The sequence below is a fragment of the Patiria miniata genome, unplaced genomic scaffold (assembly GCF_015706575.1).
Source record: "Patiria miniata isolate m_02_andy unplaced genomic scaffold, ASM1570657v1 HiC_scaffold_6, whole genome shotgun sequence".
In the NCBI taxonomy this organism is placed as follows: Eukaryota; Metazoa; Echinodermata; class Asteroidea; order Valvatida; family Asterinidae; genus Patiria; species Patiria miniata.
In genome coordinates, this window is record NW_024037073.1 from 18,476,370 (window position 1) to 18,495,000 (window position 18,631).

Consider the following 18,631-nt stretch of genomic DNA (forward strand, 5'->3'; position numbering starts at 1 on the left):
TCCGAATGTTAAAAAGGCGATAAGTTGGGTCCAAGTTACTCGGACTAGCTCTATGGTAAGACGGAAGAGTGACATTAATTAAGTTTCAAAGAGCAATCTGTTGTTCATCGTTTATGGCCACCCTTCCGTCTTCCTCACCGCCGAATCCCACCATCCCAGTATCAAGCAGTAAAGGATCATCTAAAGGGAATGGAAGATGCAAATGTCATTCGCAGGAGCAGCAGTCCTTACGCCTCCCCTATCGTGATAGTACACAAGAAGGATGGTTCCCTACGCATATGCATCGACTACCGTCAACTCAACAACAAGACGGTACGCGATGCAATACCCTCTTCCTCGCATCGAAGAAGCCCTGGATGCCCTTGGCAAAGCTCGCCTGTTCACCACGCTAGATCTTACGTCAGGCTACTGGCAGGTGCGGACCAGCCACTTTCCAACGACTCATGATGGCCTGCCTCGGAGAACAAAATTATGTCACCTGCCTACTCTACCTCGATGACATAATCGTCTTTTCAGCGGACTTCGAAGAGCACATTGAACGTCTCGGCAAAGTGTTCTCCTGTCTCAGACAGCATGGTTTGAAGCTTAAGCCTTCGAAGTGCAATCTACTTCAAGAAGAAGTGAAGTACCTTGGCCATATCGTTTCAGGCAAAGGCGTTGCCACTGATCAAGACAAGACCGCACAAGTGGTAGACTGGCCAACTCCTTCAAACCGCAAACAGCTGCGAAGTTTTCTTGGCTTCACAGGCTACTACAAACGGTTTATTAAAGGGTACGCACAGATAGTCTCTCCACTGTACCAGCGTATTACAGCCGGTGACCCACGACGAAAGAAAAGGGGAACCAAACGACAGTCTCCATCTTTAACACCACCATTCATCTGGACGGAAGACTGCCAGAAAGCCATGGATCTGTTGAAGAAGCACATGACGTCTCCCCCAATCCTTGCGTACGCCGACTATGAACTCCCGTTCATACTGCAGACGGATGCGTCAGGGGTAGGATTGGGAGCTGTCCTTAGCCAAATGCAGAATGGAACAGAAAGAGTGATTGCTTACATCAGCAGAAGCCTCAACCCTGCAGAATCACGCTACCCTGCACACAAACAAGAGTTCCTAGCGATGAAGTGGGCCATAACCGACAAACTGCGAGACTATCTCCTGGGTAACAAGTTCACAGTTCTGACGGATGATAACCCTCTACTCTTCGTCACCACCTCAGCCAAACTAGATGCAACAGGCCAAAGATGGGTTGCTGCTCTATCCCAGTTCGATTTCGACATGAAGTACAAGCCCGGTAAGAACAACGCTGCTGCCGACGCACTTTCCAGAAAGCCACACGCCGACATCTCAAGACACTCCCATACCTTCCAGAAGGATGCCATCACAATCACTTCCCACATTGTCCAGGCCCTGTAACTGTCATCCACCGGTATCTCATCCTTTTATGGAAACACCAGCTGTTCGATGTGACGTCATGACACAAAGCCACACTCCAATCGCGGAGAATGAGCTACCTCAAGTTACGCAGCGAGATCTGATATCAGGTCAGAGAGCCGATCCAGACATCTCCAGAGTAATATACTACTTGGAGAAGGGTAGAAAGCCAACTCCAGCTGAGAAGTCTCGTGAGCAGCCTGGCTGTCTCCTGTACCTGCGACAGTGGGAGAAGCTTCAGATGAGAGATGGTGTGCTGCATCGTGTTTGGAAGACACCTGATGGTTCAAGTACACAACAACTTGCTCTACCTCAACAATACAAGACCGTCGTTATGAAGGGTTTACACAACGACTTCGGCCACCTTGGTTATGACAGAACTCTGGACATGGCAAGAAACCATTTCTTCTGGCCAAAGATGGCACAAGACATCAAACAATGGTGCGAACGCTGCAAGAGATGTTGTCTTAGAAAAACTCCATCCACCAAAACCCGAGTGCCCTTGGTCAACATCAACACCAGTGAGCCAATGGAACTTATCTGTATAGACTACCTCAAGCTCGAGAGAAGCAAAGGCGGCTTTGAAAATATCTTGGTAGTGACAAATCATTTTACCAAGTACGCCCAGGCATTCCCGACGCGTGACAGGAAAGCCGACACAGTCGCAAAGGTACTCTGGGAGAAGATCATACAAAACTACGGCTTTCCAGTCCGAATTCACGCCGATCAAGGTAGAAACTTTGAAAGCCAGCTCATCAAGGAACTCTGCAAAATCTCAGGCATCAAAAAGAGTCGTACAACCCCCTATCACCCTCAAGGAAACGGTCTCACCGAACGCTTCAACCACACACTACTGAACATGCTCGGTACACTTGAAGCAGACCAAAAGAAAGACTGGAAGCAATACGTCGGAGTGATGACTCACGCATACAACTCGACTCGCCATGACTCCACAGGATATGCCCCTTTCTACTTAATGTTTGTTAGGCACCCCAACTTACCAGTAGATCTGATGTTTGGACTGAAAGCAAAGGAACAAGACACACCCGCATACGACAAATACACAGAACAGCTCATGAAATAGACTTCACATTACCTACAAAAGAGCCAGCGACCTCGTCAGACAGGCAAAGGCAAAACAGAAACGTCTGTACGACAGAGGCACCCAAGTAGCTCCTCTACATCCAGATGACAGGGTTCTGATTCAGAATTAACACCTAGTTGGAACCAGCAAATTAGCCGACCGATGGGAGCCACAGCCTTATATAATACGTCGTGATCAGTAAACACACAAACGTACCTGTCTACACCGTCCGTTCCCTTGACGATGGCAAAGAGAGAACTGTGCACAGGAATCTCCTCACTCCATGCATGTTTCTCCCCGTAGAAGAGGATAACAAGATGGAGGACGAAACGTCTGTGTATGCCTCAAGTAAGGTGAAAACAGATACAAGTAAGAACGTCCTCAAGTCAGCCATGGAAGACAACGAGACCAGTGATGAAGAGATAGACATTGCTTTCTTCCCGATGGAAACGATATCTCCTTCACTGTCACCTCCAGTACTCACTCCAGTAATGAAGCATGACACACCCAGAGACAATTCCCCATCTCCATCTTTATCACCTCCAGGACTATTCCGATTATTTAATTATTCCTTCTTAAGTTACTTGCTTCTTTGACTACTGAAGAGATCGGATAAATGATGATTTTGTCGGTATTTGCATTATTAGGCCTATGTTAGAATCATTTACGTTGATTTGGCTTATAACCGATGCATAATTCAAGATGGCGGCCGCTGCCGTAATTTTGGCACGAACTGCAGAGTGTTAAATATTCTATTTGTTTCATTTCTATTATTTTACTTTTAACTTATTTACTTGATACTGATTTTTGACGTACACTCACCAACATTGTTTCGTCTTCGTCCCACAGAATTAAACCAGCAAAACTGAGATACTTTGTTGTTGCCGACTGCCTCGATCTATACTCGGCCCAAAATTACAGCAAGGGTCACATTAGTTTTTACTAAAAAAAAAAAAAAAATCTTCCTAGCCAAGATGATTAGTCACCTCCATAATTCCCTTCTAAAAAATATCCTCCTGGCCAAGATGGATAATCTCCTCCATATTTCCCTTCTAAAAAATATCCCCCTAGCCAAAATGGTTAATCCACTCCATAACTACCTTAAAAGAATATCCTCCTAGCCAAGATGGTTAGTTTCCTCCATATTTCCTTCTAAAAATATTCTCCTTGCCAAGTTGGTTAGTTCAACTATACCTCCCTTTAAAAGTATCCCCCTAGCCAAGACGATTAGTGTCCTCCATGTTTTCCCTCGTAAAAATATCCTCCTAACCAAGATGGTTAGTCACTTCTAAAAAATATCCTCCTAATCAAGATGATTAATCCTTCTCCATAGGTGACTAACCATCTTGGCTAGGAGGATATCTTTTAGAAGGAAAATATGGAGGGGACTAACCATCTTGGCTAGGAGGATATTTTTACAAGGGAATTATGGAGGTGACTAACCATCTTGGCTAGAAGGATTTTTTTTTAAAGGGAATTATGGAGGTGACTTACCATCTAGGCTAAGAGGATATATTTTAGAAGGGAGTTATGGAGGTGACTAACCATCTTGGCTAGGAGAATTTCTTTAGAAGGAAATTATGGATGTGACTAATCATCTTGGCTAGGAGGATATTTTTTAGAAAGAAAGTACAAAGTTGACAAGCCATTGTGGCTTGCACCCGTTCAAGGATGTGTAATCCATTACAAACAAAATGTGGATTAACTAAATTTGGTAAATGAAAATAGTAAGGTTTTTTTTCAAACGATGGTGCGATCGGGCTACCATCTTGGAAATTGATGGAAATTGCCAAAAAAAAATCCCACTTCTCTTAAACGTGACAGCGCACCAGGTGCCGTGATTGCACAGGATGCCTGAGGTTGTTATACTTACAGTCAAATAAGGTATTTCAAAGAAAATTGGTAGGTTTTTTAAATGTGTGCAAAATGTTGCATGTTACGTTTAAAGGTAGGGTAGATCATTTGTCATTTGTGATTTTTGTTTTCGTTTGAAGCAACAAAAGTGCTATAGAAAGAGTGCTTAACAACTAACCTGATGTTAGCTCAGTGAATGCTGTACATTCCGAGAATACAATATTCTAGGATCTTGGTTTCAATTCAAAACTTGAAGAGTCTTGTTTTGATATGCGCCCAAAATCAGCGTCCGGACACGTTCTCATTCAGCTGATTGCCGCAGCTAGCGATGTCACGCACTGAACTGACGAATAGTAGCAACCGCAATGCGTCACTTTGTCACCGGTTTCACGAAGGGACTAGACTTGAAATCAAGTCTGTAATGAGTGGTTTTTACGGAAACGTATTTAGGACATGACCGAAAATATTTTTTAGGCCCACTACTTCGCCCGGGCGGATTAATATTTCGCCCGGGCGGATTATTAATTCGCCCGGGCGGATTACTATTTCGCCCGGGCGGATTACTATTTCGACCGGGCGGATTAGCATTTCGCCCGGGCGGATTAGCATTTCGCCCAGGCGGATTACTATTCCGCCCGGGCGGATTACTAATTCTCCCGGCCGGGCAGACTACTAATTCACCCGGACGAATTAGTAATCCGCCCGGGCGAAATAGTAATCCGCCCGGGCGACATAGTAATTCGCCCGAGCGAATTAATAATCCGCCCGGGCGAAATAATAATTCGCCCGGGCGAATTAGTAATCCGTCCGGGCGAAATAGTAATCCGCCCGGCAAAATAGAGGGCCGGAAATGTTTCTTTGGTCATGTCCCTAAATACACTTCCGTAGGTTTTAATCCCGTCCGCCGCGCGCGACTGCCAAGCTCTGTGCCGGGGGTACGACGTACCGCATGCTGTCCTAGTAGCGGGGACGCTACGTACATTTTCGACCCCATGCGTGTGCGATCCCATGCGTGTGCTGCAATAACTTGAATAACTCGTTGTCAGTTTCTGCATTAGACTTGATGACAAGTCGTTAGACTATAGTGGTTGATGTCCGTCATCAGCGCCAGAATCCGCATGACACCGCCGTTAATGCAACGTGATAGACTTGATGACAAGTCGTTAGACTATAGTGGTTTATGTCCGTCACCAGCGCCAGAATCCGCATACCATGCCACTGCCGTTCATGCAACGTGAGCGTTACAACCATTCATGCAAAAGTCATGTACTACCGCGCGGCATGGTCAGTCTGTGTCTAAAGACTTGACTAAGACGTTTTCAAGCGAATATTCATAATATGCAGCCACTGCAATGCATATGCATGACGTTTGCAAAAAGTTTATGCAATAAGGAAACCTTGACGTAATTCTTTGATAGATAAACTTTGATTGTAACCAATAATTATAATTAATACAGTGTTAATTAGCCAAAATTAATTAGTAAAGATGCCCGTGCCTTCGTGAAAACGAAAATCCAACTGTTCCACGTTTACGCCCTTCTTGTTTAATTAAATGTGCTTTTCCACAGGGAAGGGTGCGCGTGTTCGATTTCGCGCGCGCAGCTGAGAATGTAACAAGATGCCCTTCCCCTCGTGAAAACGAAAATCTCCGTTGACCTACTTTTTTACCGCCTTTCCGTGTAATACGTTTTGTTCGTGTTCACGGGGGCAGGCATGTTCGGGTCTCTTCGTGAAATCGTAAAATGCAATTATCGAGATGCCTGCCCTGACGTCATTAATGTTATTCAGGAACTAATGATGTTTTGCTTACGGAAACATGTCAGAATGCTTAAGTACCATGTTTTAAAGCAAAATATTGAAAATACTCGAAATCCAAAAAAATTGTCAATTTTGACATGCCCGTCTCTTCGTGAGAACGAAAAGGCTTTCTTGTATTAATTTCTTCAAAATGACAGCATGTCAGAAAGAACAATTTCACGGGGAGTTTAGTGCCATTACTATTTTTAAACCGAGTAAGCTTTTTTATAATAATTTCGTCAATTACTTTTTTTGAATCGGGAGAAAAATAACCTTACCAGTGACGCCATCGTGGTTGATTCTTCAGGCAGATCAGCTCCCAGAACGTGAGACCAGTGTCGGAATATTCAGGGAATAAGGCTGAGGTAGAGGCGTAACAGCTCACTGTTCCGTTTCTCGAACAAAACTTTGTTCATTCCAAAGGAAATAACGAGATTTTCCGTTTCAAGAAGTATACAACTATGTCCAGCGGAGGACTATCTGATACCAGCGTGGAGGAGTCACTGCGATCGACGGAGGTTTTACCCGCCTAACCATAAAAACCTTGTATTTATACAGCGTATTCCAGTGCTCGACTGCTCATTCTTCGGTGGACGAATTCTTGGAGCATTTTTTGACCATATTTAGTGCTTTAGCCAAATCACATTAGCATTAATTCGAGAATTCCTGTCGCAACGTTTTGGTATGATAATTTAATGTAGCAGAGGTTATGCATTACACGCTGGCTGTGTCATTTTGGCATTGGTAGTTATAATAATCACAGTATAAGGTCGTTAGAGAGAAACGTGAGTATGATTTAGGGCGCGCGTGCATGATTCGATGAAATACTGAATCCATCAGTACAGTAATAGAATAACACAAAATAATGAAACCACGGAATAGCCATCAAGTACAAATGCCATTGTGAATGGTCCATGCAGGCCTAGCTAAGTCATGGTAAATATAGAGGTGTTAGGACCGGCTAGAATTGAATTAATTTGCGTCCATTCATGGACGAAAACATTTAACGAATACATTCATGGTCAATAAATTCGGGCGATTCACAATGCAGTGCGCCACCAAGAGTTTGCCACGGAGAGTCAATTGTTCAAGTTTACGGTCGACAAAACATGGCCCATTTGAATGAAAGTCAGTAGAAAAATTGAGCTAATATGTTAATGATTGGGGCATAGCGTTCTGCCGCCTTACAAAAAACACCGTATTGATAAGAAGAAAAGAAAAGGGCAAACAGATCCTCGAATCATACGCTTACGAAACTACTGACCGGAAAAAAACGAACAATTTCAAATGTCCCGCGCGGCGAATTTGTCGACCATCTCCCACAATGCACTGAGAAAAATGAACTAGGCCTAGCTAAGTCATGGTAAATATAGAGGTGTTAGGACCGGCTTGAATTGAATTAATTTGCGTCCATTCATGGACGAAAACATTTAACGGATACATTCATGGTCAATAAATTCGGGCGATTCACAATGCAGTGCGCCACCAAGAGTTTGCCACGGAGAGTCAATTGTTCAAGTTTACGGTCGACAAAACATGGCCCATTTGAATGAAAGTCAGTAGAAAAATTGAGCTAATATGTTAATGATTGGGGCATAGCGTTCTGCCGCCTTACAAAAAACACCGTATTGATAAGAAGAAAAGAAAAGGGCAAACAGATCCTCGAATCATACGCTTACGAAACTACTGACCGGAAAAAAACGAACAATTTCAAATGTCCCGCGCGGCGAATTTGTCGACCATCTCCCACAATGCACTGAGAAAAATGAACTCTCCATGGCAAACTCTTGGTGGCGCACTGCATTGTGAATCGCCCGAATTACCATGGGCCCTCAATGTCTCAGCTTTAGTATTTAATTTTGGAATAAACACTCGCATAAATTTTAGGAGCGCGGTCTGTTTCGCGTGTTTTTCTTGGATTGTTTCTTATTAATCGAAATCATGGCAGCTTCGAGTCGGCATGCTCTGCATAATCTCACTGAGACCTTCTAGCATGTAGACAATAAGTCCATGTGTAAGGTTCGTTCTTGTAAACCCATCAGCTATTTTCTTTGCTGAAAAAGGGTAAAAGGCCGTTTCAGTTGTTTACAATGTTCAGATGACTTCTCTAGAACTATAAATAGCGTTTAATTGGCAGCTTTTGCCATGCTCATGACTTATAAATGCATCACTTACACAGAAGTTTAAATTGTTTTACATTTTTATTAAAACAAGAGGACATACTCAATCGAATTGAGTGAAGTGTCTGTATTTGAAAATTGTCAAACAGCATGCTTTTTTTTTATAATGTGTTTTTAAAGCGACCATGCAATAGCCATCTGTGTGTACATTATTTGCGCGATATGAGCACCAATCTAAAAACAACATTAATGTTGAGGTGCCCTATATAACTTTACATTGACAAGGTGGATGTTAATAGGGGGAAATGGTATGTTAATAGGTCTACATTGCTTTAGTTGTGAAAAAAAATGACCAGACATGATGAGTCATTCGTTTGCTTCTTTGGGCACAAAGGTTAGATTAATCAGTATACGGAATACTTCGCAAGTCATTACTCTCTTGAAGATTATAAACAAGTTAAAACCAACATACACAGTGAAAACAACTGGTTCTTCTTAGAACCACACAACTCAAAAGATATTCGCGTGGTGTTACCGCAAACCTTCCATTCTTTGTTCATGTCCACCATACAAGCCTACAAGTCTCATATAATATTCTTTCTAACGAAATGAAATTTATCTGAAAGAGCAGATCTTGTAAAATGGGCGTGGTTAATGCCTGACAATGACGTCACAGCATCTTTCGGCGTACTTTCTCTCTGGCTTGGAGTGCGTTCATTTACGCGAACAATGCTAACGCTGCCAACGTTGGCAACGTTTGCGCAAGTGAGACCGACCGTTTATCACCAACATTGGCTGACGTTGGTGGACGCTAGCAACATGCCGTTAGCAACTTAATGAACGTATACAACTGTTGGAGCTGAAATTTTCCGTTTTCTATATCCGCAGTAAGTTCATTGTATACTGGCAACATTTCGCTTCCAGTCACAATGTTTTTTTTGTCAAATATTTGCAAGCTGCTATCCAAACAGTGTCACTTGTATATACGACTTGCAGACAGGGCCGCCATTTTGAAAACAGTTTGCGTTAACCATCCATTTGGGTTTGGACCTAGCGTAACGAGCGCAAACACGTTCGCGTAAACTGGAACGCACCACTGGATAACCCATTGCTTGGTTTCAAAATACTTCTAATGAAACACCAAAAATATCACAAATAGGCAGAGGCCAGAAACAGATAGGGGCAGAGTATAGCATAGTCAATACTAAACCTTCAAAACACCAACCAGATTTTAATATTTACTTCTGTTTGCAGACCACAGTTGTTGACCATACATTGCTCTTACTCCTGTTCTTCGATAAGTTTACAAAGCTTTTGATTAGTTTATAAGACACCCCTTCCAAACATGCGGCCAAAACCACTCCTAAATCAGTGCGTCTAAACATAATTATGAGGCTCAATTGGTTTCAGAAAATATTCACACGGGGATGTTTATAATTATAGTTGCGCAACCGTTACATTGCTTGGATCAGAAAGCCAGAGAAAGAAGAATCTCGGTTGGTACTGCTGTGAATACCATTGCCATCCCCTACCTCAAGCCACACCCTATCTCCTCTGGTCAAAACAAGAACTGCTGAATTACTGGACTGGTGGTAATGGTTGTGGTGGTTGTCATACGCTGTAAAGATTAAGGCCGAGTTATGTTTCAGTTGTACGAAAGGATTCCTAGATGATAGCATTCTTTGCACGCTGGTCGTGAAGAAGTAGGCCCCGGGTATCAGGCAGGTAAACAATCCCGTTTGCGAGTCGTACCCACCGCCCAGATTCGTCATGATGTTGTCAAAGATGATGACTTGATCATCACTATATCCTGAAACCGGTGACGTGATGTAAGCGGTGAATGCGACGGCAGAGGGTGGTGTTGGTGTGACAAGGGTAGCATCTCCTGGCTGGCCCTTTTGCCCCTTTCCACCAAGCGGACCTAGCGGTCCCTGGATCCCTGGCTCCCCCTTGTCACCTTTCTGCCTCTCACCGATGTCTCCGTTGCGACCTGCGAGTCCCTGCTTCCCTGGAGGTCCCAACATCCCTGGCTCGCCTCGATCTCCCTTCCGTCCCTGGACACCGGTCTCTCCCGTGGGTCCAGGAAGGCCAAACCCAGGGTCACCTTTGGGACCAAGAGGTCCTTGGATCCCGTTTCCTCCTGGATTTCCTGGGATTCCATGAACACCTGGTGTTCCGGCCGGGCCTTGGAAGCAAGCACTGCAACAGTTTGAGTCTGTGGGCTCTTCTTGAGCGACACAATGGTTACTTGAAAGCCAAAGCAACAAAATCACCAGAGGTAGCAGCTGCAGCAGACCCGTGGGTTTTCTTTGCTCCTGAAAAAGCCGGGGAATAATTAAAAAAGAAATTGAATAAAACGAGAAATAATTGAAAGGGGCACAGTCCCCGTGGACTGGAGTTGGTATATCACCGTAAACCCCCACTCTCATTTTTCTTAACAGGGTTGATTAGGCCCAAGGAACAAGCTGAAGATTTGAACTGAAACCTGAGACTGCTGATTATGATTTCTGTCCGTGAACATGGTCAGTACAGTGTAAGCAAGACACGTTTAAATTACACCATGTAGATTGTTTTTCATGTTATTACAGCTATAGTGCATATACCGCGCTGGAAATAGACTAACAGTCATGTGGCTGCTAAGGGCGATTTCTAAAGGTTACATAACACTTTATTTTGAATGAAACTACATGTACACACACATGTTCACGTTGGCGGGCGAAATCTTTGAAAATTAATTTCTCAATTGATTACACTGAAAAAAAAGTTATTTCACTACATGAACATGAACTGCATGTCAAAAGTTGAGAGTGATGAAGATTTGGCAGGTTGTAGTACAGAACAGAGGAGGTCAACAAGGGAACAACTTACATTGTGACAATTAAATCAACAAAGATGATCAGGACTGTCTTTATGACAACTCAAATACAGACTCTGACTCTGAATTCGAGTAAACTTGAATGATTGTCATGGAGTTTCATCAGAATCAAAAGTGATATACAGGCATCACAATTTTTAAGTTAATAAATGTTCATAATTATTAAGCTCATTTCGGAGGGTTTGGTGGTTAATTAAATCAGATAAGCCCTATTGCAGTATGTAGAAAGAACTAAAGTTCCATCTGGTTGCAAAATATACTATATTTATTACATTTATAAAGGTATAGGTTTTCCCGGCCAAGTTAGCAGATTTGGCGGCCAAATTGGTGACCAATCACTCATTTTCGCACGAATTTGAATGCACGTTGAGATCAACATTCAATTAATAGCTAAAAACACCAACCAATTTAACATTTGGAGCATGCGATTTCACATTTTAACTATGCAATTTTAACAACAGGGCACTCAAATAAAAATTGTACAAACGAGCATCCAAATTCGCCGGAGCTTCCAGCTGTGTAAGTTTGGTCATTCAAATTCACCATTAGGCAGGCATTTGTGAAAAGTAAGCAAATGAATTCGAAATAGGTTTATGTCATTACGTTGTTTGTTAGAATTAGATGGAGTGCCCTTGTTCCAATTTGGAAGTATGGATATAAAAATCTGTCTCCAACAAAATTCTGCCAATACTCTGATCACCGTGCACACTGTTAGCTTGAAGCACTAGAAATATCAACATGGCAGCTCATGGGCGTTATATGAGAATTTCAAATGTAGATGCTTGGCACGGCAAGAGATCGATGGCTAACAGACCTGTACCAGGAGACAGTATCCTCATCATTCCAAAATAAAGAGAGACAAAAAGGGACTCTAAGATAATTAAACATCTAAAAAGTTTAAGAGATATAAACAAATATATGACCAAGATCACAATTGAAAACAGAAGATCCACTGAAGTTTACTGTTGCCTATAGGTTTATTATTTCATATATATACATATATGTTTATTGACGCCCCCTTTTTGTTTAAGTTGTTTACATTTTTACTTCTTTAGAAGAAAGAGACAGATAGTAGACACTTTGAAAAAAATGAAACGGAAAAGCAGAAAAAAAAGGTGGAAGAAATTAAAAGACTCGCGTCGTATGCCTTCGTTTTATTTATTTTTTTAAATGCAAAAAGTGCTAAATAGAATGCACGGATATGTAAAAAGAAATCAAAGAATCTCACGCAAATAACCCTTGATCAAACCGACTGCTAAATTGAATGATCACTTAAACCGACTGACATAACTTCAATTTAGGATGTGTTAAACATGAAAATGTCAGGTATTTAAACGAATTTGACCGCCTGAAATCTAATACGAACTACGGGAATGACAGCAGGGCGCTATACCCGCTTCAAATTGGCCCCTATCAAGATGAATTCGAATGCTATTTTTGCAAAATTGGCCGGGAAAACCTATATAAGAATACCAGCAGTAGCAAGAAGACAAGAAGACCAAAAATTACTGAATTGTTTTCCCATGAAAACTCACATTTTCTGTGCAGCAAATTTATGGAAATACATGTGCACTTATTTTTATAACAGATATGTAAGCCATTTGTAGGTATCTCTGTCATGATCTAATAGTTACAGTTTCATGAAAATAAAACCTGCCAATTATAGTACAAGGAAACAACCATGGCTTTCAGAAAATTCAGCCCTCCAAAATGGACAAGTTCTTTTAAGATTACACATTCGACTTCTTTACCAATTTTAATACATTTTCACCTCAACCATCAACCTGTAGAATGTGGCCATTGGCAACTCAAAAGCTAATTTGAAATGAACCTTCTACACCAACCCCCCCCCCCCCCAAGAAAAACAACTGCCTCCCTTTATATCTGCCCCGGCAGCCTGCAATGCGCTTCATCAAAATAACACGCATGGGTCAGTAGTCTTCGAGTGCAGTTTCAAAAGCAAAGTGAGCAGTTTAAAGGGAATATATACAAGATTTGCAAACATCCAAAAATAAAACTACCAAATATCTATGAAATATTGTACTTGACTGTTAGTGAAGCATACCCTGTAAAACCCATGGCACCTGATTTGCTGTCATTTTCAAGAAAAGTGGTACATGTATTTTGTATCAATTTCCAACGCTGGTCGAAAAAACTGTGTTCCGCCAACTACTGCCCCCAATTTTCCATATTTAGTTAGTCGACATTTTGATTGCAATCGATTGCACACCTTTGAACGGGTATATGCCAGCTGGACTGTTTCCCTGACCATACAATTCCCTGGCGTCTATAAATTGCTGTGTTTCATTTAAAGAGGTGTCAGGGAACCAGACTACAAGAAAATGATTGTTTCTTGGGTTTTCCAGTATCTATGAACACAAAACTTCATACAAGTATAAAATACTTAACCTCCCCGCCCCCCCCCCGCCCCCCCCCCCCAATACAGCTCTTCTGAAAATCACAGGAAAAGCTATGTTGTACATTCCCTTTTATGAGCTTATGACATGCAATGACATGTTGGCCACATTAGGCAGGTGGCCTCAATACAGTGTTTAGCCAAATACAGGTGAAATAATTGTAACCTTTTGAAACTATTTAATGCTGGGATGCCGTAGAAGATATCAAGCAAGTGTTTTATGGAGTAAAATAAAGTTTGTTGTTATTGTTTGATAGAACATGCCCCAAATTCCACATTAAGCTACCACCTACAACAGTCTATCATACTTTTCTGACATCTATACACATGTAGGAAAGAAAAATCATAGTGGCGATTAGTCCCTTGAGATGGTACCAATATGTGAAATTTCAGCCCCTGGCTCATGGACTATATCCGGTCGCAAACAATGACGTCAATATTTGCGTAAAACATATTATCACGACTTGTCTTGCTCTCGGTCGCAAACTTTTTGTTGGAATTTTTTTTGCAAGCTAGATAGTCACGAAGTCTGGGAACCAGACAAATGTGTCACGTGACATATGGCTGACCTAACTGTAGACTGTGCAAACCCATCCCAGCCAATTACCGACACGGGATCAAGCCTACAGGTTAACCTCAGTGTATCGACATAACGTGTCAACATGCCTAGCTTGCTGGGAAAAAATTGCGACCGCTATTTGCCAACGAAGAGCGAAACGTGAAATTGTTGACACGAATATTAAAGTCCATATTCGCGATTTGGGGAATGTCGTGAACATTGACGTCAGTATTCTTGATTTGCGATGTCCCTTCAAAGCCACCATAAATATGGCTGAAAAGAAATGTATGAAATCCTCACATGATGTCGATAAATTTTGCAACTCGTGGTAAATGAGTTACACATGCTCTGTTAACAGAAATGGCTCCGAACATGAACAGCAATACATGTATACCGTTACAATAGTGCATGGGCAAACAAAAACCTTGGGATTTTTTTTTTACCTTTTGCAGCTGTTGACCAAAAAGGTATTTACAAATGGGAGTGATAGTTTAATGAGTAGGTAGTTATAAGCGTTTTGTCACCAACAATGACCCAAGCCGAAGGCGAGCGCCATTATCAGCGACAAGGCATCTACATGTACATGTATTTTGTTTTAAACCAATCACCAATACAATTACACTATTATTCTCTTAACTGCGTATTCAGCCGAGTGACGTATGGTATCAAACGTACCACCGCCCGCTTTTCAAATGTACAAGTTTGGAAAATTTGAGGATTCTTACTTCCCAGTCGTTTACACAAATATAATGCCCTTGTTAAAATTCAGAGGACTCAGGTATGGCTTATACAGTTTCGGGTACAATCCCTGAAAATTCCAGGGGTTATTAGAGGGGAAAAAAAGCAAAATCGACTTGATGCACCCCGACCAGGCAGAGTGTTTTGGGGAAATTTTATGCCGAAATGAAGATGTTCAACGGAATAACTTTTTTGTGGTCGAGTATGTGATACAATTTAAAAGCAAAGGTTTATTTTTAACCTTTTTGCGGATGGAACAACAGGTTTTGATAACAATTTAGCAAGAGACTCAAGCCCGCAGAGCTGCATTGCATCTGCATAATTATGAGGCATAGCGCTCTGCCAAAATGGTTCTGCACGCACGTTTTTGCAGGTGTTCCAGAGTTTTTTTTCTGGGCAGCAGTAATTGAGGAAGACCAGGCAACATCAGCATATTCAACAGCAGGCCTCACATAACTTTTATGAAATGATATGAGCTCATCAACATTGAATCCAAACCACTTAAGCAGGCGGAGCATATACAATTTTTTTGGAACTTTGGCTTTCTTGGAACTTTCATTGATATTTTTCTCCAATCGAAGGTCGTTCTGTAGCCAGACTCCAAGTATCTTTGCCTCGGATACAAAGTTCAGAGGGTTTCCTCAATGCTCGACTCGGCATGTGGTGGGGGTTTAGTTTTGAAACATGTTTGGATGACTTGGCACTTGGAGAAGTGATGGAACAGATTTTGATAAAAATGGGGATAACTAAAAGCAAAGACAACTTTAATTAAAAGCCATTTTGTGTCCCTAAACTTAGAAAACAGAACTGGGAGGTCTATTCTTCGAAGCTCCTTTTAAAGGGGACAAACATAATGATTTGGCCCTGAAGGGTAAGAATTCTGATTTGACATGTAAACATTCTACCTAGCTTCGTGCACAAATATTTAATAAAAAGTAGCACCACAATTGCCTATTACAGCTGGATTTTTTAATTCTACAGGCAAAGTAGAAAAGTGCATTTATCGAAATCCCGATATTACATCAAGTGCCCACTTTTTAAAAATCACGGCCCGCCTTTGAAAGGGTCGAAAAATTGGCATCAAGTAGTTTTGCACGCACTTGTAGCCAAAAATGATCATGAGTTCCAAAGATTGTACCCTAGTATGCATATGGGCCCACAAGGCCCATTGACTGTGAATAGGAATGCCAAAATGATCGATGTTTACTTTTGCAAAGAAAATGGGGCCATTTTCGGAATTCACTTCAAACAAAATGTGTTATCCAGAAGTCTTACCCGTGTTGCCATCTGTGTCGTAACAGATGCTTAATCGATGAACAGCAAGGGCAAGCCAAGTCTGAAGGATATCCAGAACAATTGCCTCTTCTTGAAAAAAAATCTTCTCAAGCAGTGACTTAATTGCTGCACAAAAAGATCACCGATCAAAAAATGAATAAAAACGTATTTGCAACTGTACGGAGCTACATCTATCTCTGTTTCACAGAAGAAAATAACACTTATTTAATCGAATGCATTGCAGGCTTGAGGCAATGGAAGTACAGCCCGCACTCCGTGTCGCTTGTCTTGTCAATGAGACACCCGGGTCAAGTTTTCTTTATGTGTTGATGTAAATACCGAAATAATACGGATCTTTCAAAAAGATATTTTTAGCGTCGGAAGCGACACATTGGCGCCTTTCCATGAATCATAGGAGCGTGTGTTGTAATGTTGTTGGGACTGAATGTTATTGGGAATGCCTCTATGTTGCTCGTGATGTTTCTGGCATTGGCACATCTGCTTGGAAGGAAACCAGATGGATTAGGTGGATTATATGGATTAGGTGGATTTGGATGGACTACGCTTGGGCAGCAGCTCACTCCCTTCAAGCACGCAAGCCCTTGCAAATATATTCTCAAAACACACAAAAGTTAAATAGGATATTCTACGTCATGACACAGGAAAACCAAAAAGTTCAGACTAGACTCGTTCGAGTCGGACGTTTGGCTTTGCAACACATACGATTCTAGTGTTATTTGTTATTTTCTTTTATTTAGTGTAGGGGTATATAAGCAGGAGAGTCTGGAATAAGTACATCTTAATGGGATACAGTCCCTCTGTACATTAAGGAATACAAACCACACAAACTCTTTGAGACAATGACAATACATCTATTTCTTGCAGAGACCACCGTAATAGACCATTATCATGTTGCGGCCATCTTGATGTGTTCCCATTCAGATCAACTTAACCAAAGCGAGGCTGGAAGGACAAATTGTCTGTTTCCTTTTTTAACAAAAGAAACATTATCATTCAGTTCTTTTATTGGATACAGAGAACATGACTGAAATGGTGGCAGCATGATAAAGGTCTGTACCGATGTGTTTGGCATGCAGGCAGAGTCCATCTCTCATTCACTGATGTGATCAGCCATCGTGGCACGAGTGTGTGGTGAAACTAACAAAAGAGCGGCTGATAATGTCGCTGCGTAAGTGCATAAGATATCAACTAGATGAATGTGGGAATAACTATCATTAAAGGTGCACATCCATTTTTTGTATCGTTTTAATTCTCACCATCTTTCAAATGTCTCAGACAGGAGATCTACACAATGTCTTCAATTTAGAGACAAACGCTGAAAACCCCCATTTATTTTCATATGACGCGGAATCGATATTGACCTTGTCTGGGTATTCAGCCGAGTGACGTATGGTATCAAACGCGCCCCCTCCCCGCTTTTCAAATGTACACGTTTGGAAAATTTAAGGATTCTTACTTCCCAGTCGTTTACACAAATATAATGCCCTTGTTAAAAGTCAGAGGACTCGGGTATGTCCTATACAGTTTGGGGTACAATCCCTGAAAATTCCAGGGGTTATTAGAGGGAAAAAAAAACAAAATCCACTTGATTTAGCAAGAGACTCAAACCCGCAGAGCTGCATTGCATCTGCATAATTATGAGGCATAGCGCTCTGCCAAAATGGTTCTGCACGCACGTTTTTGCAGCTGCTCCAAAGTTTTTTTTCTGGGCAGCAGTAATTGAGGAAGACTTGGCACTTGGAGAATTGCAACACATATCCGACTCTAGTGGTCTCTATAGCAGAATGATGGAACAGATTTTGATAAAAATGGAGATAACTAAAAGCAAAGACAACTTTAATTAAAAGCCATTTTGTGTCCCTAAAATTAGAAAACAGAACTGGGAGGTCTATTCTTCGAAGCTCCTTTTAAAGGGGACAAACATAATGATTTGGCCCTGAAGGGTAAGAATTCTGATTTGACATGTAAACATTCTACCTAGCTTCGTGCACAAATATTTAATAAAAAGTAGCACCACAATTGCCTATTACAGCTGGATTTTTTAATTCTACAGGCGAAGTAGAAAAGTGCATTTATCGAAATCCCGATATTACATCAAGTGCCCACTTTTTTAAAATCACGGCCCGCCTTTGAAAGGGTCGGAAAATTGGCTTGAAGTATTTTGCACGCACTTGTATAGCCAAAAATGATCATGAGAGTTCCAAAGATTGTAGGCCTACCCAAGTATGCATATGGGCCCCCCAAAAGCCCACTGACTGTGGATAGGAATGCCAAAATGATCGATGTTTACTTTTGCAAAGAAAAAAATGGGGCTATTTTCGGAATTCACTTCAAACAAAATGTGTTATCCAGAAGTCTTACCCGTGTTGCCATCTGTGTCGTAACAGATGCTTAATCGATGAACAGCAAGGGCAAGCCAAGTCTGAAGGATATCCAGAACAATTGCCTCTTCTTGA

At 41.7% G+C, this 18,631-nt stretch overlaps 1 protein-coding gene across 1 annotated transcript; it reads right to left on the reverse strand.

Annotated features, from left to right (window-relative positions):
* Positions 1–8,437: 8,437 nt before the first annotated feature.
* Positions 8,438–10,920, reverse strand: LOC119743304 (collagen alpha-1(X) chain-like). The gene is made up of 2 exons (XM_038219708.1): positions 10,915–10,920; positions 8,438–10,606 (listed from the first exon to the last, which is right to left on the reverse strand). Exons 1-2 carry the CDS (start codon positions 10,918–10,920, stop codon positions 9,746–9,748), a joined length of 867 nt encoding a protein of 288 aa, XP_038075636.1. The 3' UTR covers positions 8,438–9,745.
* Between the last annotated feature and the right edge of the window lie 7,711 nt (positions 10,921–18,631).